We start from the raw sequence: 21,047 nt of genomic DNA on the forward strand, positions 1-21,047 counted from the left end.
TCATCACATACACCGTTGGAAAGCTCTCTCTCTCCTCTACAATGCTGTCGGATCCAAATATGGTCATTTCCTTTTCATCAGCAACCAATCGTGAAAGTAAAAGGGGGGATTTGGCGCTAAATGCGCAATCTCATTGGCTGATGACAATCCCTGACAACGTGATTCGCTTAGAATGGTCACGTGACGCGCTCTGACATTTCCGCGGTAGTTCAGAATGTCAAAATAAATGCGTCGAAAACGGTCGAAAATCACCTCAGAGAAGATACAACAGTTGTTATTAGCAAGAAGACCCAGGGGATTACACACTAAGACCGCATATGATGAAATGCCTTCACATAGTACGTCCATGTTTAAACTGTCGTTCAGAAAACAGGAGTTTTCAGACAGCGGAGGTAATCAGACCCTCTCTCTCTCAAAGCAGTTTACAGAAAGTCATATAGCCTACATGTCCTATGTGTCACATATATACTACACTGTACTGATCGCGATACAACACACTATATTACAAAACAATTACATTAAACAACAGTTCAAATGGTTGTATAATATAATTACTATATAATAGGCTACTAAACAAATCTATAATTTTGGGATCCTAAGTGGTTGTGAGTCCCTCAGGCTGTGGCAGACAGATCCATGTTTTTCTCTCCTAGGAGAATTTCCGGCTTCTTTTCTGGTGTTAACTTTGCGAAGTTTCATTTTTTTGGCTATTTTTCCAAGGTGTAATTCTCTTAGTGAAGATAGTTTTTCCCAGTGGAGGAGGAAGAGTATCTCTGTCTGACCCAGCTGGTGGTCACTGAGCCTGTCTCTCTCTCTCTCACTGACCTGTCTGTCTGACCTAGTTGGTGGTCAAATAACAATTGAGTCTACTTTCTTTGCTTTCTCCAATGTTCTAAATATTGGTCTTTTGAATGATTCATAATTAGTTTAGTTCTGTTGTGTTGTTATGAACCGGTGCTGATGGGAGCCTGGTTAGTTAGCTTCACCATCGGCTGACTGAGGGGACTGTTTTGTGGGGAAAGTAAGCTTGAGGCAGCAGAAAGTATGGCCATCTCCACCTTCAGTGAAGGTGCCTCTGCCATGCTTTCTGTTAAGTATGGCCATCTCCACCTTGATGAAGGTGCCTCTGCCATGCTGTCTGTTATGGAGAAGTTGTGGCTTCAGAGCACAGTTGTGATGGTCAATTCAACGAGAGAAACTGAAATGCTCAGGATCTCGAAAGCTGAGACTGTCACAACTGCCAGTGTAAAACATAGGCTCAAGAGTCTAAGCATAGCTAAACTAGCCTACATATGGTGCTGGAGTGGACAATTAGACTTTAGAAAGCTGTGACATCTACTGTTGGTCTTGTTCTGTCCATACAACTGTCTAGCGTGGGTTTTGTTGGCAACTTTGTGCATGATACGCAAATGTTAATTCAATGAGTTACTGCACTTGTAGGCCTTATATGCCTGCCATTTTATTAAATAATCAATTTTCATGAGCTTGAAATATTCTGTATTATTATTACTAAGGGCCTGGGCATTTATTCTGTTTTTGAGCAATTTTTCCAATAGAAATGTATTAAATTCCCCTATTTAAATCTTTAAATGCCGTTTTCTCAAAATGAGGTTTTTGTCATTCTCCAGTATAAACATCTCAGCCTATGTAGCACCTATGGACACCAAACTTTCCAGTTATACACTTAGCAGTATTCTGAAGATATTTACAGAGGGATTTGTTAATAAATCATTCCTGGCCTGATTTATGTGACATTTTAAGCAAAAAAATATAGCGAAAATCGATTTTTTAAGGCTATGGACAGTATATTTGGATTTTCTAGGTAATGAAAGCAGATATCCTGAAATCCCTCTGTAATTTTGTTTTCATCTTGTGTGTAAACAAAATGAAAAAATAATTTTGCACCTGGCTTTATCATATGTTCAGATCTATCTACCGAAAATATATGCAAAATCACGCATATTTAATGAGATAATGCCTAATTTGCATAATTAAACATACACATTTCAAAAACTTGTAATACATTTTTTTTATATACTTATGTAAGTAATCAACTGAGGAAGTTTCATGGTGATATCTATTATTTTAAAATTTTACCCTATTCACCTGTAGTGTCTCGCCTTAAAATTAAAAAAGACATGGAAATCTCCCTTTTTACAATATGGGACCTTTAAATTGTATGTTTAAGATCAACAAATAGATAGACAACAACATAGGTCACACCTTGTGAACTCAGAAATATCATAAAATGAATACCACTTCAGTTGGAATGGACTATTCTAATGTCAAAATAGCAAATGTCAAAAGCATATGCTTCTATGCTAATACCTTTTCTCAGTTGTGTTAGTAAATGCACATTTCCATGTCAAAGTGACACTCACCCATTAACAAATATGAGTTGCCAGAAGTTGAATTATACAAAAGAAATATTTCATAGCTTCATGTTTCATTCATATCATTGCATCTCACCATCACAATAATTTGTATAGCTCACATAGAGCTTTCAAATGTTGCAAATGATATATTGGACAATATGACTCAACCCAGTTAACAAACAATGACAAGATGGTCGTGGTTGACAGGAGAGGGAACAATATTATCTCAGTGCAGTTCTGACAACATAACCCCACCTCAGCAGTACCTCCCAATCCCATTCAGCAACAGCAGTCGAGTCAATGAATCCTCCCCCGCAGGGTTTATGAGCAGACCCCGTCACATTTGTCTACATGTGGCAAAATATGGAGGAACAACCATGCATCATGTTTAAAGTCACTTACTTTATAAGTTGAGTTCCTCCAGGAGATAATGTGTGTCGATATAGTGATGATTCAACACGCTCTCTTCACTGCTGTTTCTGTTTCCCAACAGGGGAAAGTTCTAGATTCTGTTTTAGAGTTTAATCTTTCTCTCTTTCTTTTCCTTGTAGATTTAAAGTGTCTTATCCGTGTGGCAGCTGTATTCACTGGCACATGTGCCCTCACATTGACTCTCTCTCTCTCTCTCTCTCTCCAAGTACACTATGTCTATAAATGGAGCTTAAGTTTCGCCCGCCCACCCCACTGACCTTAACACACACACACACACACACACACACACACACACACACACACACACACACACACACACACACACACACACACACACACACACACACACACACACACACACACACACACACACACACAGGTTTGTGGCACTATCTTTGTGGGGACCCTTCATTGACATAATGCATTCCCTAGCCCCTTACCCTCACCTTAACCATCACAACTAAATGCCTAACCTTAACCCTTACCCGGTTTTTGGACCCCACGAATATAGTTAAACAAGCCCACACATACATACATACATACATACATACATACATACATACACACATACACACACACACACACAAACCCCTTTAAGGGACCAGAAGCCATGCAAAACTTGTGTCTAACATTCTGGACTCATACGGTCTGATGGTTTGATAGAAATATATTTCTCAGCCCCCAACTCTTTGCTTATAGTGTTTCTGTTCCTGAAGAGCTGAAGGTTTTTCACCTGGCACCAGTTCCACTGACATACTGGTAACTTGCTCACTGGCCCCATCATGTGGTCAGCTACAGTATGCCTCCAAACAGTTTTACACTAAGCGGGTCCTATCACCAAGCAGTAACGTCGTCCCACCCTCTGAGAACTCCACTGATCTGGCCTGCAGTGCGTGAACATGCTCCCGCATGACGCATGAACCAAACAGCTGTGCTGAGTCATCACATACAGCAGCAATTAGTTATTGAACATGATTACTGAGATATATGCTGGGAATCGTCTGACCACCACTGATATTTTCAATTCCTGTAACGTCAAAATAGTCAAAGTCCTGACCACAGAGTACGGCTGTAACAGGAGCAGCAGACATGATGGAAGTAGAACAAGAAAAAAAAGATACAAAGAAAATCTACAAAATGGTGAGGGAACAGAGAGGATGAGAGGGGAAGGAGGTATAGTTAAAGAAAAGAGAAAACAGTCTTGTATAAGTTCTTCAATTCAACCTTTATTTTAAACAGGTGAGTCATGAACAACTTTTGATTCATTGTGACAGTCTGGAACATACACACCCTCCACTCATTTTTCTCTCATAGACATGGCTGTGAGCTAACATAAAATAATAATAATAATAATAATGTCATGGCATAATAAACCCTTGCAGAAAAATAAAATATGAATAAATAATGAAAATAGAAAGCAAATACTCAATACTAAGTGCATTTTCATCTACAGGTTTCTTCTGCCTTAATGTTATCAAAACCAAAATATTATATTGCAACAAAGGTCATTCTTGCAATTTCAAGCTATCATGTGAGAAATCAATCAAACACCAAAAAGAGGCAGGCCTGGCAAAGAAGCAACATATTTCTAATGGTTTGGATAATTACTGTAACAGGTAGTAGTAGTGACTAAAAGACAATTTCAAATAAAAGAAAAACAAAAAAAAACTGCCTGTTTTCACAAAAGGTTAGTTGTTTTAACACCTCCAAAACACTTTAATGCTTTATGTTTTTTAATGATATCATAAAGATCCTAAAGGCTATTTTTGGGCCACTTCTAGTAAAATAAATAAATCAGACACTTCGAGAATAAAGGTGCAATATTTAGAGAAAAAAAAAAAACTGTCACACTTTTGTGAGAATAAAATCTAAATTCTGAATAAAGTAGCACTTTTATGAGATGAGGTCATAATATTACAAGAATAAAGTCAGATGAGAAATATGGAATTATGAGAACTAGACATTCTATTATGAGTAGTCATAATTTTGAAAAAAAAAATTGGCAATATTACAAGAATAAAGTCACACTTTTCCATATGTAAACGCTCTGCTAGTATCTGGCTAAGTGAGCTCAGTCTAATAAACATCTGTCGCCTGTCCAGGGGAAACAGCTGTATAGCGCGTAGAGGAAAGTATAAATAGTAGTTGTACGTTTTGTGACTTTACCTGATAAAGACATGGCAATTTTTCTCATAAAAGTGTGACTTCATATAAAATAATTGTGACTTTTTTCTTGTAAAATTATGACTTTACTTTTGGAACATGATGGCTTTATTCTCTGAATCTCAGATTTTGTTTCCAAACAGGAGCCCAAATTTGATACACGACAAAAGTTATTGTAACTACATCATTAAAAAATAAAAATCCCCTCAATGGCAAACAGAGTGAGATGTCACAATGGCATCAGTGGAGAAATGGCAGACAGGTCACTGATTTGACAAAGAACACGTTTAAATGAAATACTGACTCACTGTCAGGCTGACATCAGGAATCTATCTATCACAAATTGAAATCATCTGAAATCATTTCATCACAGAGGCAGACTCACAGGTGTAAGCAACTAAACAAAGTCTGTATTCAGCCCTAACATAAAGAACCATATTACTCCATTTAGCTGACATACATGTAGCAGTACTGTACCTGGGAGTTCACAACAACCTCTACTGTGTTTAAACATGAATAGAACCTTTTATTTCTCCGGTTGTGAAGGCTTAAAGTCAGCTTCAGTGGGTCTGTGAAGCCTCAGGGCATCAAGTCAAGTTAGCTTTAAGACTTTCTCAGCTTTTCAGTGTCGGTAACAATCAACAGAAACGACAAAGGATACTGAAATGTAGATCTAGCAGAATGACTGGACTTAAGATGCTATGATGAACTGTACTCCATGTGATCCCTTTTACAAGCTGTAGACACCCAGCTTTACTGTACACCTGTCCCACTTCAAGCCCAGACTCTGCAGGAAATGATGCCTTTCTGCACAATCCAATAGTCCCAGGATGGATTTGGGCTGAAATGTGTTACAAATTATGTGACGTGCGCTGACATGCACCCTGTTAATGGTCTGCTAACAGTCTTCCTTCACAGGATAAATGCTTGTATTAGTCTCATGTACAGTATCTACACGCAAGTTCTAACAATAACGCAACGGAATATTTTAGCACTGCAGCATGAAGACGGTTGTACATCTAGTCATCTGGCCTCATCACAGATTATTACTGCTGAATTACAGTGTGTGTGTGTGTGTATTTGCTTGTTTTACTATATTCATGGGGTCCAAAAACCGGGGAATACAGTATACTTGTGGGGTCTGCACAGCCTTGTGGGGCCCAAAATGCTGGACCCCACAAGGTTAAAGGGCTGTTTGAGGGTTAAGACTTGGTTGTAGGGTTAGGGATAGAATTAGGATGGTTATGGTTAGGGTTAGGGTAAGGGTTAAGGTTAGGCATTTAGTTGTGATGGTTTAGGTTAGGGTAAGGGGCTAGGGAATGCATTATGTCAAAGACAGGTCCCCATAAAGGTAGTGAAACAAACGTGTGTGTGTGTGTTTGTTTGTTTAATTCAAGACCACTCAGCACTTCTTTTTGTTTTTTTATCAAATCCACACATTTTTCACTGGACATTTTCTTCTAAAAAGGTGCTATATGTAGCATTTTATCACCAATAAATCATCAACATGCTGTTAGAATGACTAAAGAGATGACACCTCTGCAGCAGTGGTTACCAACCTGGAGGTCGGGACCACAGAGGGATTCTTAACAAGAAACATAAAAAAGGAACTAACATATTTCTGCTAAACAAATTATCTTTCTGACCTTCTGATCTTCGTCTTTTTATTTCGAAGGAGTGTTTACGTTCAGCTCTCCCCGAGTTCAGTGTTAGCCTTGTTAGAACAGATGTTTTCACCAAGCGGAGATCTAGGCATCGCTAAATTAAAACAGGTTGCACCGAACAAAGTAGTTCTTATGTAGAGATGAGTTGTTACTAAATATTTCCAGCCACTAACTGACTGAGCTAATATTGGACCCGTTTAGACTGAAAAGTAATAGAGGTAATGGGATATAGACAAAACAATGTTTAATTATTGAAAACTGAAAAAAAGACTCACAAAAGCACACAATATATGTCACATTACAAAACGTCATGCCAATAATCACACACAGAATATGGTTGGTTAGGTTAGCTTAAGCAGATATTACCCTCCCACTCTAAAGTACACGAATCCTGCTAACCCTGAACACGCCCATTTCTCACTCTGTTCATATAGAACGTAATTGGTTGAGTAGTCATGTGACCGCTTGTGCTGCAACTTCCTGTTGATTGTATTTGATTGGACAGCGCTACAGATGTTTCCGAGCAACAGGTTTACATATTATTAAAGTCTTTACTACACAAGACATTTCTAAAGTTTTGTTGGTGCATTCTGATTTAGTTAAAGTACTATCTCCGGCGCAGAATGAACCTAGGGGTTAATAACATGTTTACCGTGTTGAGCGTTCCCTGGGACATGTTTTCATAGTAATCAGAAGTCTATCTAGCTTCAGCTAGCTTTAGCGCGAACCGGTGATTAGATTGCAACGCTTGTATTCGGGGCACTTGGAAAGTAAAAACAAGTCACTATTTATACCACTAACAAGGCTCAAAATAGCAGCACCCTTCAACGGTAGCATAATGAGGGTCCCTACATGTTAACCGAAGCATTGAGACATTGTAAGTGTACAGACAGTTTATTGAAAAGATAGATTATGAAGACAGTAGCTGCCAAGGCGGCCAGCTATGTATCAGCGAGCGGGCTTCTTTCTTATCTATCTTTTCAATAAACTGTCCCAATGTTCTCAACTCTTCGATATATACAGCTTGAAGAGATGCTGCTATTTACAACGCTTGATAATGGTATAAATATATTGACTGTTACTTTCAAAGTGCCTAATCTTTCGGTTCGCTTCACTATGCGTCTACGGTACTATGAAACATGTCGAAGCTTTCAACACGGTAAACTTATGCCTGTTCGTTATAGCAGTGAATATACTAACACTTAATATTTTAATTTGAATGACTATAAGCTAGTATTTACTGAGAACTGTACACAAAGTGTGTGAAGGTTTTCTGAATAGCTGCAACCCGAGTGAAACAATCTGAGAGGGAAACTCACCTGGGAACCATTGATGATCTACATCATGTCCCCCATCTGAAAAAACCAGATTACAGCATGCTCACGTGCTAGTATTTATCATGTAACCTTTAGTATTTTAGAATGAGGTGAGCATGCTATGTTGGCATTAAAGTACAGCTTTAGAGATATCATGTCAGAGACATATTTCACTCTAAGTGCTGGACAGACAAACTGAGCAACTCATACAAGTACAGGCTAAGTAAGCTATGGGATTTAAATGAAATGCTGCACATAGCACCTTTTAGTATTAAGGACGAGATGCTCTTTCTTTGTTGTTGTTTTCTGATTGTCTGTTGGTTCAATATTTCACTCTTTTTCCCTTACATTCTCGTATCTCACCTCGCCTCACCCGTACACACCCAATCTTCATTTTGTTCCAACAGTCCTTCTTTAGATTCTCTCTTTTTTTCTTTCCCCCACAGTGCCCCCCCTCTGTTTCCCATCACTCCCAGAAGATGTTGGTGATGTCAGAGTCCAGGCTGAAGATCCAGATCACCAGTGGTGCAGAGATCAGGACAAAGGACCAGGACACGCCCTTCAGTGATTGACTGACCAATCCCCTGCTAGCCCCCGTCCTCTGCTGCTCCTCTTCCTCTTCCAGTGTCTTTTTGAGAGATTGATTGTAACAAAGGAGAGGGTTAGACACAGACCACTACAATGCTGCACATTAAGGTGAGACACTGCAAGTGAATAGGGAAAATATTTGAACTAACAGATAACAACCATGAAACTTCCCAAGTTGATTACTTACATCAAGACATTGAGGGCCAGATGTACGTACATTTGCGAATGGAGCGTGATCAGCGCCATGGCCAACACGCAGAAAGCGCACGCTGTGATGCTTCAGCTTACGTCGTATTTACCAAACCTGCAGTTCATCGGGTAATCAGCGCCTTTCTCCGCCCACTATACCGTAGATTGCGCTGTAGCAAAGCGTTAAGTACTGGTCCTATGATACGGCTGAGTGCAGACTGCCATATTCCCACTGCTGATGCTATGACTGTTTGAAATGATCCTGATGCCAATATTTGTAATGTAACGAGGAGTTTAACAACTGCTGGAATGGAATGTGAACTGAGCTGAGTTGGAGATTCAATGTCATCTTTGATTTCTTCCAGAAGCCTAACTGTAATATTGCTTGGCTGCTTAATCTGTAACGCTTAATGATTTTGTGTTCACTCAACTGAAAAAGTGTGATCCTTGTGGCAAAAATCTTTTCAGCTCGTCTCCTTGGCCTATGTCTTCGTCTTGTTCGGATTACTGCTGCCATTTCACCAGGAGGCATATGCCAGGAAACCTGCTTGTGGCTGGTTTACACCTGCTTTTAAGAGGCGGTGAATTTTCACCGCAAAATAGAGACGCGCTTTCACGGGCGGTTTTTGTACATACCGTGGAATACATAATTAGGTGCACTTTATTGTCATGGTGCGGTCTGTTTTCCCTCTCCCCTCTCCCTTGTTGTTGGGTGTCAGTACCCGATCCGTTCCACAATCCGTTCTGCGCATGCGCAAGATGTTCGCGCATGCGCTGTGGTACCAGGATTTACGACACTATCCAATCTGTTCCCACGCTAGCCTCCAGCTAACGTTAGTTTAGCTAACAGCTAATTCGGCTAACCGCTAGCTGAGACAGCATGTAAACTTTAAAAGACCCTCAAAATAAAACTTGAAAATAAACGTTAAAGGGGTGATAGAATGATTATATAGGGTATTTCACACTGTTCCTTATGATCTCCTAATGGGCTATGTAACATTGGTTGGGCTGAAAATGGCCTGGTTGATATTTTATTGGCCCTTATGCATCCCTGTGTTTTGGCCCTATTTGTAACAAGAGCTTTTCTTCCAAATATGGTATGGTCATGAATATTTAGATGAGCTGCGCGCTGATTGGTTGAGTGACTTGCCATACGCACATATTAGAGACGCGCGCTGATTGGTTGAGCGAATCCCCAATACACATACATTAGAGAAGCGACAGAATCTCATATTCCAGACACTGCAATGTTTCATTACCAAATTCACTTCTGAGACTTTTTTAAGCGAGAAATCAACTATATAAAGCTCAAATATGGGCCGTTTTACAAAATTTGATGGCTAATTGCAAATTTGGTAAGACGTGTCGGACTTTAGGAGCTCCACACAGTCGGACGAGAAAGCGGCAGCCTGCTGGGCTCCATACCCAGGACAAAGTCACCCTTTGTGGATACTGCACTACGGGGCTCCGCGGCCAGCTGCCGGCATAACTAATATATTTACGGTTTGAATTTCGTCACGCCACTTTCATTTTAAGGCATTTTTATGAACGCGAGTTGTCTTTGTAGGACGAGCAGCTGCTTGCTATATGTCCCATTCATTACAATGGGGAAATACCGCAGCTAGCTAGCTACACTGTCGCCATAACTAAATTATATTTACAGTTTGAATTTCGTCACGCCACTTATATTACATCATTCCCCAATGTCTTATAAAGCTAACCGTTGTGTCCGATTTGATTTTAAGGCATTTTTATGAACGCAAGGCGTCTTTGTAGGAAAGCAGCTGCTTTCTATATGTGCCATTCATTACAATGGGGAAATACCGCAGCTTGCTCACTTTCGCATAACTAAAGTATATTTACAGTTTGAATTTCGTCACGGCATGAATATTACAGGTTCCTCAAGGTCTTACAAAGCTTAGCTAACACTTGTCCGATTTCGGTTCAATTGAATGTATTTTTGTGAATGTCAGAGTTAGGAGGAGGCTAGCTAGCTCTCATTGATGGACTCCATCTCACGCGGCTCTATCAATGAGACTTCGCGGACAAGAGGCTTTATTTCCGATTGTTTGTTTAAATAACTCAACACACATACCCATTATAAGATTTACTGGAACCTGCGGGCTGCGGTAAAAGACTGCGTGGGGAACAAGCTTCGCTGACACTGCGGTCAGGGGCGCGATGCGCAACCCAGGCAGCACCAACACCGGCACTAAACTCCGACACACAGTCGGAGAAAATTTGCAATTAGCCATCCATTTTCGTAAAGCGGCCCATATTTGAGCTTTATATGGTTGATTTCTCGCATAAAAAAGTTTCAGAAGTGAATTTTGTAATGGAATAGCAGAGATCTGCGTGACCTAGCTAGATTCAGAAGACTACCTGATCTCAGGTCAGTTGTGTAGCCTATGTAAATGTTGGGGCGTGACTGTTCTCTTAAGGTTCCGGATTTTGAGACGCTTACGCAAGCAACTCAGCTTTGTTGGGATTCGCCCGTTTTCAGCGGCAGTTTCAAAATATGAGATTTTCATAGTAAAGGGGTGTCAGTGGGACTTTGAGCTTCTATGTATGTCCTATTTACCCACCGAACTGTCGTTATTCAACTATGACAGGGTAAAATCGGTTTTGCATTCTATCACCCCTTTAACATATATAACAGCTGTTACGTCAGTTCTACTTGTGCTCATTTAAAATACAATCACTCAATACTTGTCTTGTAAAGTCTTAATTTAGCTGTAGCCTGCTTTTCCCATTATGTTTGACTTAACGTTATTTTAGACAGAATCTAGCTGTCTGTTCTGCCTGCACGATGCGCATGCGTTATTTTAGACTGAAAGCTGTTGGCTAGCGGTTAGCCAAATTAGCTGTTAGCTATCCCGGTGGAGGCTAGCGTGGAACAGATTAGGCAGGTCCTAAAACAGTATTATTATCTGCGCGTACGTCATGGCATACGTGTCATCTTGCACATACGCAGAACGGATCGTGCCGGTGGAACGGATCGGGTACTGACATTGGTCTTGTCTGTCCTGTGCTGAGTGGGTGTGGCGCTCCTGGCTCTCTCTCCCTCCTCGTCAGGACACCTGTGGCTTCCTGCTCACCTGAATCACATCCAGCAATCACCACTCCTGTCTTAAACCCAGGCCTTCCAACCAGTCTCTGCCAGATCGTCCGTTCACCCAAGTGGTAACACTCACTACGGCCAGCCTCAGTGTTTTCGAAAGACTGCCTTTTTTTTTGTATCCCTGTTGCAAGCCTGGTTTTGACTTTTTGTGTTTTCTTTTTGTGTCCAGATTCCTGCTACAGCCCTGGAAGCCCAGTCTGCCTGCCTGAGCCAACTTGTTTTTTTATTGGAACCTGCTTCTCACCTGTCTGCCCGCTCTCAGCCCCAGAGCATATCCAGCACCTGCATTACTCTTTTTTTGTTCAATAAACCTCAAATACCTGTTCCGACCTTTTTCTGTGTCTGCTCTTGGATCCGAACAGCCCAGCCTAACACTTTACGCGTCCCCTCCCATCTCTTTATGGGAAATTCCCACTGTCCCCTTGACCCTCCCGTGAATGCACATGCATGACACGGAAAAGCGCAATTTGCCATTTTCAGTTCCGGCGACAGGCAGTCTGCGATTTTACCTCAGCGCGGACTGTTTGTACATACCTCGCCATGCTTTTACGCGCACGTTGCAAAACAAATACGCCTGAAGTGGGCGCAAAAGCGTTAGTACATCTGGCCCTGTGTTTTTTGTATTAGTAGTACAAGTTTTCAGGAAAATGTTATGTTTAAATATAAAAATTAGGCATTCATCTGTCAGATATGGACTAATTTGCATACATTTCCAGCACAGAAGTGTGAACACTGGATAAAGCCAGGTTCGAAATTCTTGTTTCATTTTGTTGACATATTACACTATAGTCAAAGGTTTTTACAGATGGAATTTTGGAAATCAAAGTGGAAAGTTTGAAGTATGTAAGTGCTACTGAAGGGGAGATTTTTGGATTACAGTTTGAGAAAAACTTTTGAACATTTTAATTAACAGATATGTATCAGATATGTTGTATCACATGTTTTCTGACATTCTACTGTTTGTATATGCAAATGAGACATTATCTAATGCTAACTTTTTGTGAATTTAGGAGAAATCTACAGACACAAATAGACAAAGTGTAGTAAAATAAATGTTTTCTTTCCACTAGTTTGAAAGAAGACATGTTATGGGACAAATAGCCCAACAACGTTTTACATCTGTGCCTGTATTTTCTCCCTTTAAAGGACAACTATACTACTATATATAGCATTTTCAGGATAATACTTTTATTTTGTGTTTGTACTAGTACATGTTTACATGTTTTAATGTTAAAAAAAAAAAACACTTTATTTTTCTCATACTGCCCATGGCTGCTGCACCTGTATTCACCTTCTTTATGAGATGCTCTGTAGGAGCACCTGTCTCTTTAAGCCCTCCGACAAAGCCCAGTCTGCTCTGATTGGCCTGAGGGTTTCCTGGAATCTAAGCTCCAAGGGCGGCTTGCAGGCCACAAGACCCTTCAAGTTTTGACCCCTGCTTCAAGATCCGCCCTTTCAGATTACGCCCCTGCTTCAAGTTACGCCCCTTTCTAGCTGTGATTGGCTACTCGTGGCAATGAATAGATCCTATGCGTTGCCATGATACATAATTTCCAAGGGGGTAAGCGAGCATCCGGAAAGCGTACCTCCTATGGTGAGATTCTGAGGCTAACAAGTCATCACCTTCCGTTAGCATTCCATTGACTCCCATTCATTTTGGCGTCACTTTGACAGCGAAAAACTTTACATGTTTAAGTGTTTAAAGACTCTATTTGTCCGTTGTTTATTTCTAAAGAAACACAACAATGTATAAAAGGCTCCATTACCTTGTACCTCACATTATTGCTCCGTAGCAGACGCTTTTATAAAAATAGGCTAACGATTGTGTAATAACCACGCGACTTACTGTCACACAGTAGAGAAATTACTGTACAGTCAGGAGAAGCTCGCAGGCAGTTTGGACTTCCATTAGCTGTTTAAGTTTAATTACTAATAACTAGCATTTTAGTTAGCAATAATTAGCCTATGTCTATGTTATCTCCTTACATATACCTACGCTATCCGTCTCTGTAAGATTGGGAATGATTGAGATTTCTCTCGGCACAGCTACCAGAAGACTTCACACTTTCAGACAGGTTGCTCACGTCACATCTACGTCTTCAAGCTCAGTTGGAGGCTGCTCAGTAACGCTCAGCCAGCACCGGGAAAGAGACTTCACTGGTCTCCTTCGAAGTCTATGGCGTCGCTGTGTCCATTCTTTTACGGTCTATGATAATTTCAGCTAAATTAGCTAACTATTACAGCCTGATAATTCCACTAAGTTAGCCTGCTGCTAATTCCACCAGGCTTTCATTAAAACACTGGTTATATAAAATGAGCTGAACGAAGTTGTCACTTATCTGTCAATAGGAATGTGCATTCCTATGCTGTGACAAGAGTGTTATGATTATTGAGTTGTTCAATTTTACTGATTTAACATCAGCGTCCGGCTATTTAGCAAGCATGCTAACTCCACCTTGCTTTTATGCTACACTGGTGATAGAAATAAGCCGAACAGCGGCAGAGGGTTAGGCCTCCCTCTCTTTGTACTGATTTTGTGTGTTCTTGTGTTTAAGTGCATTTTAAGAGGACATCTTTTACTTCATTATTTGAAGTTTTGGTCACATTTAACATGAAAATCCGACCTTATAACTTTGTAGATATGATAGAAAATACAGAAAAGTATAATATGTCCACTTTAACAGAAACACTGTCGGGCATGTCTCCTGACCTGCATCTGGCTTCCTGGCTCAATGTAGTTGCGGGCCAGGAACTTGAGAGCCTCGTCCATAAAGATGACAGGAAGTGACATCTTCAGCACCACCACCCACTGAGGCCACGACAGAGGGCGTATCTGGAAAATCACCTGAAGACAAAGAAAGAGGGCATGGAGAATTGTTAAGCCCTGGATAGATAAGGAGTGTCTGCGAACAGATATATGACACGTGCATGCTTACCGGCAGTGGGTCGACATATAGAATGAGGAAGTGTAGAGCCATGGACAGACAGATGGCCCCGACCAGCCAGGGGTTTGACCAGGGAGGCATTTTCAGCAGGGACTGGTTCTCTGAAAGACTGGACAGCACAGTTTTACTGTTCACACTTTCTCTCTGCCACAGCTTCATCTTTATTCTGGATCTAGAGCCTTCAAAAACCAAACCATTACAGACAATAGCCGCGTTTTCGACCACAGAAACTTTCCCCTTCTGAGGAACTGGTTGTGTTTCGACCAGGGTCTACATTTTGTTCTGGAGGCATTATTTGCCACTGTTTGGAGGGTAGTACTAAGTACAGAAGCCTTCGGGGTGGGGTTGTCAGAAATGACCATCACTGATCGGACAAACACACATAGCGCGGCTGCTTCAACTCACCGACAGCTTCATTTAATCCAACAAGGAAGTACTCTCATATCGATTACACATTAAAAGAGCATTAAAAGTATGTTATGTAGATTATGCTTTTGCAGTTGGCTTCCCGACTCATTTTGAAAGACAGGATAAAAGAAAGAGAGAGAGAGATCGAGCTGCGAGCCAGCGCCGCACTGAACTGCAGGTTGCAGAGATGTGTCCCGGGCGGGCGAGAAAGAGAGCACAGCGGTGCTTTGAATGTTTGAATGAGAGAAATAAACCCTTATTTCCTAATGGTTTCTCAGCTGTTACGATCTTAAGCACAGTGAGACAAAATCTATGTTGTTGGGCACATTGAAGTGCAGGGCGGCAGTGTGTTTACTAATGATGTCCAAATAAAGCTTCATGAACTATTAGTAGTATTTGTTGACCCCACTAGATGGCCTCTTTGTTTAAAGAAAAAGGGTAAAGGAATGGCAATTCCTTGTCTTTTCAACACTTTAGACAAAGAATATGCTTCACAAAGCTTCATTTGGACATCACATCACATAGTGTTTACCCCTGTGACCACCAGAAGCCTCTCATCCAGTCATGTTGCTTATACGTCAGCGGACTACCGGTAATTTGCCTTATCTTCACAGGTTTTTTAGACCAAAGTGAAAACACAGACAACAATGGGCTGGAACCTTCAAGTTACTTCAAAATCATCCTGGAGACCCGTAAGACCCGTAAGACCCCAGAACCTTTGGTCAAAATGCGGCTACTGACATGGCGACACACAGCTGTTTCAAACAGGACAGCTCTGGACGATATTATATTATATAAAATGAGCTGAACAAAGTTGTCACTGTCAATGGGAATGCGCATTCATATGCTGTGACAAGAGTGTTATGATTATTGAGTTGTTCAATTTTACTGATTTAACAGCTAACTCCACCTTGCTTTTATGCTACACTGGTGATAGAAATAAGCTGAACAGCGGCAGTGCTGTGTCTGACGTTAGGCCTCCCTCTCTTTGTACTGATTTTGTGTGTTCTTGTGTTTAAGTGCATTTTAAGAGGACATCTTTTGCTTCCTGTGGTATAGTGTGTAAATGTGTTTGTTTAATTCTTACCTGTTCAAGGCGTTGCACATTTCTATGGTAACCAGGACAGACAGAGCCATAGTCATGGGGTAAGGAGACTCAAAGACTGAACACTGGACACCAGCAAACTCAGCGTGGCCTTCACTGCACTGCAGGTAGTGGGACTGTGGAGGAAACAAACGGGGAAATAACATTATTGACACCTTGTTGTTCAGTGATTATCCTGCAGGTGCACATCTCTTAAACTGAGTCTGACCCATACATGGCCAATATTATCAGTCAGTATTAGCTAATCACAGATTTATCACTATCAGCATAGATTTGTTTATTCAGTTGTTCAATGTTTACTTCATAAATATTCTTTTTCTGGCTAATTACTCAGGTATTGTAGCGACAGTGGAATTAAAAATGTTTGGGACAGAGCAGCTTAAAACTAGGAAGCAAAGCTCGGGTTATACAGCTCCTTTAAGTTTGACCAAGTCTGGGTCAAGGAAAGTACATGTCCAGGATAAAGCCTTACGTCCCTCGCCTTCCACTCTCTGTGTGCTGCCGATCTCAAAATCCCTTCGCTACGGGACACAACAACAAACTTCGAGCTAGCAAGTTAAAAGCTGAAAATAGCAAGCTTTGAAGAAGATTTGGGTCATACAAAAAGGCAGGCCTGCTTGGTTCTTTCAGTGAATGATTGTAAAGATCCAAATTGTAAAGAGGGGAAATTACGTTTAACCATGTATCCAGCTAATTTAAATAGCTCACATTAACAGTTAACTACATTTAATTATTTTATTTTGCGGGGTACAAATGTTCCACCAAAACAAGTTCCTTTACGAGACTATTTTGCAGAGCCACCGTCACTGTGTCCGGAGCTTAGCGCAGCCAAAGACAATTGTGATCGGTTTAAAGCAGGGGGTCTTCAATGTTTTTTAAGCCAAGGACCCCTTAACTGAAAGAGAGGTGGAGCAGGGACCCCCTACTACATATATTGTATAAAATTAAGTTGCATATTAAACTGGACCTACAATAATGTGTAGGGCAGCCTAAAGCCTTTATACATGACTTTTTTTGCATAGAATACTAAGCTTTTAAAAAATTGTTGCCATGATTTTATAAATCATTTTTTTCTTTTTCTATTAACCTAATTCTACTTAAAAACTTAAAATGATCAATAACAAACATAAGCTGTGAGTGTGTCAATAAGTTGCTTGATAGTTTGAAATGAACATGAAGCTAATCTCTTTTTTGCCTAATTTCTAATACTATTTTTAGCAACATGTAATATCATGTTTATGGTCACATGAAGGTTTTAACTGCTAACCCATGTTGTGTGACTGCCAGTGTGTCCATTCTACTACAGTATTTAATGTAGACCAGAGCATGAGAAGCATGATAGAGGTGTAGTGATGGGGAGATACTGTGTGTGTTTACCAGTTGATAAAAGGTAAGTTTGGGTCCGTCGTGGGCTGCCATGAACCACCAGGCAGCAGCTCCGACAGTAGCAGCTCCCACATAACCTGCAGAGAAGGCTGGTAAGTATTCTGTGTAGCAGCAGGACATCTTGTCTAACAGGTAAGATGCTCTGATGATGAATACATAATCTAGAGATTTTTGTGTGTATAGTATGTGGTAGTATTAGTGATCATGATTTGATGATGTCATTCCGTCCCAGGCTTATGACTCACATCCGATGATGAGGTAGCGACAGAACAGCCAGCTGGAGATCAGAGGCTCTTTGGAGGAGCGGGGAGGGCGGGACATGATGTCCAGGTCTGGAGGGTTGAAGCCCAGAGCTGTTGCTGGGAAACCATCGGTGACAAGGTTGACCCATAGCAGCTGGACTGGGATCAGCGCTTCAGGCATGCCCAGTGCAGCTGTCAGGAAAATACTGAGGAGGAAGGAAGGAAATATAGAAGAGAAGGTAACAGTGAGAGGACCATATTATCCATAAACTAAAGCCTTGTTTCCACCTGGTATTAAAATCTCAAGTGGACACCTCTGAGCACAGGTGGGAATGCACCCAGAACGCATTGAGATCCGTGCACTCAGACCAAATTCGAACTTGGTCTGGGCCACAATCCCAGCAGTGTGAAAGTGTCCTGAGCCTTATTAAAGACTGTGAGCGGCATACGTATTTATTGAAAATATTTCATACACACACCTATATTCCAAAAAAAAAAGATATACGTGTTTATTTACATATAGAGCAGGGAAGTGAGATCCGATCACAAGTGGTCACTCAAGGCGCATGTGGAGACACATTCTCCTGCCAGGTGTAAACCACAGAATGTAAAAATGATGGATGAAACTTCCGGGCCGAAAAGTGAAGCCAATGCGAAAGTGCCTTAAGTGCATTCTATCTCATTTCCAGCAGGGGGAGACTCCACTGGTTGGAAAAAAGGTTTCTATATAGTCTATGAAAAAAATAGAAAAAAAAAAAACAACCTTAACATTTTAATAATGAGTTTATGGCCTCAATCACTAGTTTCAGGTCTTCTTCAATACAGCATAATGTTCAATTTGTAAATGATGGCCCATTTATTTTAAATTTATATTTTTAAAGCAGGGAAGGCTTTAAGGTGCCAACCTGTCAATCATGATAGAGGCTTAGCAATGCTAACCATGGCACTGTGTACATTCAAATAGCAGTGAACTTGTTTTTGGGTGTTGTCCATGTTTTCATCTTGTCAACGTTTGGCACGCTCACTGTGTGTTTTCACTTCATTAAAGTTGATTGGATCATTTGGTCGCCTAAAAATGTCTTGTTCAGCATTTTTCAAACCAAGCTAGCTAGCTACTGCTAGCTTTAGCTGGTATCTTAAGCGAAAGTCTGCAGATGTTCTGCCGTACATGCAGATGAACGGCGCCAGGACATGGAGGCCCCCACTGGTAAAATCTCCACTGAATGACGCGCTTCAGAAGGGTTGCAACTTTCCCTCTTTAGCGTTTAGCCTATGCTCCCCTCTCTCATCAAAAATCACATCCAGTTGCAAAAAAACAAGACTCAGGGCTTCAAAGAAGCAGGCCACATGCCAATAGGTGACGTCACTGATGCTACGTCCCTTCTTTTTACAATATACAGGAGTAATATACCAGTATACCAGGTGGAAACAGGCCCTGAATGTCTCTGTCAATTAAAGTTAGTGAACCACTTTCTCTGCAGACTGATCTCATAAAGGGGCATATGTATGACAAGCCAATTCGTATATAATCGTATGCCATTATTGGCGTGTTATCAAGACGCATAATCGCTTTGTAGCGACTTACATTACCTTGCGATTGCGTGTCAATTTACGCCGTAGCGAGTAGTATGAAAGGCCAAAAATCTGCGTAGGGAGGTTGGTCGCGGTGGTGGATGGGTCAAACACAGGACTTTCACCCAGGAGACCCCTTGTGTCACGTTTCCTAAACCCAACTGTTGCTTTCTTCATTTCGTCATGATATCACGTTGTTCTCTGCATTCACTAATATCAGCTCTTTTACTAACCAGACCACCTCTCCTATGTTGGATGATATCAGGTATCTGATGAACTGTTTCATGTTGTTGTAAATGGCTCTGCCCTCCTCCACTGCAGCCACAATGGTGGAGAAGTTGTCATCAGCCAGGATCATCTCAGAGGCTGACTTGGCCACCGCTGTGCCGCTGCCCATAGCAATGCCGATCTCCGCCTTCTTCAATGCAGGCGCGTCGTTTACCCCGTCACCTGTCTGAAACCATGAGCGAGAGAGGGAGGGATATTCAGTGATATCACAGGAGCAGTGGTGCTGCGTATAATGGTTATTGACACTACTTCAAGTACGAGACTGTTCTCTCACCATGGCAGTGATGTCATCCAGGCTCTGCAGGTACTCCACTATACGACTCTTGTGTGTCGGTTCCACCCGGGCAAAGCACCGGCACGTCCTGCAGGCCTCGCGCTGCAGGTGAGGGGGCAGCTCATCAAACTCCCGCCCTGTCAGGCCCCCGATGGCCCCTGTGCTCTCATGCTCCTCTTCCTGCTCCGTGATGATGCCCACCCTCCGACAGATAGACAGGGCTGTCCCTTTGTTGTCACCTGGAGAGAAAAAAGAAAGAGTGATTCATCGTGCAGTTAATGCTTGTATTGGTTAGCCACATAGATATATAAAACGTAGATACTGCATTGGCCGCTGCTGTTCATTGGAGCGATAAGTCGACGCGGTCGCCATTTTGGGACGGACATGTCGCGCCACCTTATTCATGTATGTCTATCGAGGCAGGAGGTTTATCCACAATTAAAATAATCATTTCTCGCTGAATTTCCATCCCATCTTTAAGTGGTTTGCTTTGCTAAAGATGCTGGACATGTTTTTATGATAGAGGATGCTTGGTTAAATTAAAAATGCAGGTTTTTTCATACCAAAATACCTTATCTTGTGTAGACGTGTAGATTTTGCTGCTTTGCCCTTTACTGATGTTTTGCACTGAGAGGACTGCAATTTCGTTGTACACGTACAATGACAATAAAGACTATTCTATTCTAATGAGATAGTAACAGTACCTGGCTTTAAGCCTTAATATAATTAAACTGGTTAGAGAAATTCACTCCCCGTACAGTTATCATGTAGGGGGAAATTAGATATAGAGACCAAAAACATTTTTTTGTACCATGCTATACAGGTTTATTTTTTCTGTAAAGTTTGGATTTTTTAACATGGGGGTCTATGGGGAATGACTCGCCTCAAGTGTTTACTCGAGGAACTGCAGTTCAGCTCCTGAGCTGATGCTTCAATAACACACACATGACAAAAAAAATCTCAAAATCCATTCGCTGCG

At 41.2% G+C, this 21,047-nt stretch overlaps 2 protein-coding genes across 3 annotated transcripts in view; both read right to left on the bottom strand.

Moving 5' to 3' along the window:
* Positions 1-2,997, bottom strand: part of slc43a1b (solute carrier family 43 member 1b) — a 40,662-nt gene extending 37,665 nt beyond the window's left edge. For both annotated transcript variants that reach the window (XM_039809194.1, XM_039809185.1), the window contains exon 1: positions 2,778-2,997. The gene's annotated coding sequence lies outside the window, so the exon portion shown is untranslated. The remainder of the gene's footprint in view (positions 1-2,777) is intronic.
* A 5,412-nt stretch (positions 2,998-8,409) lies between these two features.
* si:dkey-28b4.8 (sarcoplasmic/endoplasmic reticulum calcium ATPase 2) overlaps positions 8,410-21,047 on the bottom strand; it is a 48,694-nt gene continuing 36,056 nt past the window's right edge. Inside the window, exons 17-24 of the mRNA XM_039809221.1 lie at positions 20,069-20,307; positions 19,740-19,960; positions 17,938-18,140; positions 17,684-17,769; positions 16,289-16,422; positions 14,785-14,902; positions 14,559-14,693; positions 8,410-8,578 (exon numbers count right to left, since the gene is read on the bottom strand). Of these exons, the coding sequence (XP_039665155.1) occupies positions 8,417-8,578; positions 14,559-14,693; positions 14,785-14,902; positions 16,289-16,422; positions 17,684-17,769; positions 17,938-18,140; positions 19,740-19,960; positions 20,069-20,307 (1,298 nt within the window). The 3' untranslated portion in view covers positions 8,410-8,416. The remainder of the gene's footprint in view (positions 8,579-14,558; positions 14,694-14,784; positions 14,903-16,288; positions 16,423-17,683; positions 17,770-17,937; positions 18,141-19,739; positions 19,961-20,068; positions 20,308-21,047) is intronic.

The sequence above is a fragment of the Perca fluviatilis genome, chromosome 1 (assembly GCF_010015445.1).
Source record: "Perca fluviatilis chromosome 1, GENO_Pfluv_1.0, whole genome shotgun sequence".
Lineage (NCBI taxonomy): Eukaryota > Metazoa > Chordata > Actinopteri > Perciformes > Percidae > Perca > Perca fluviatilis.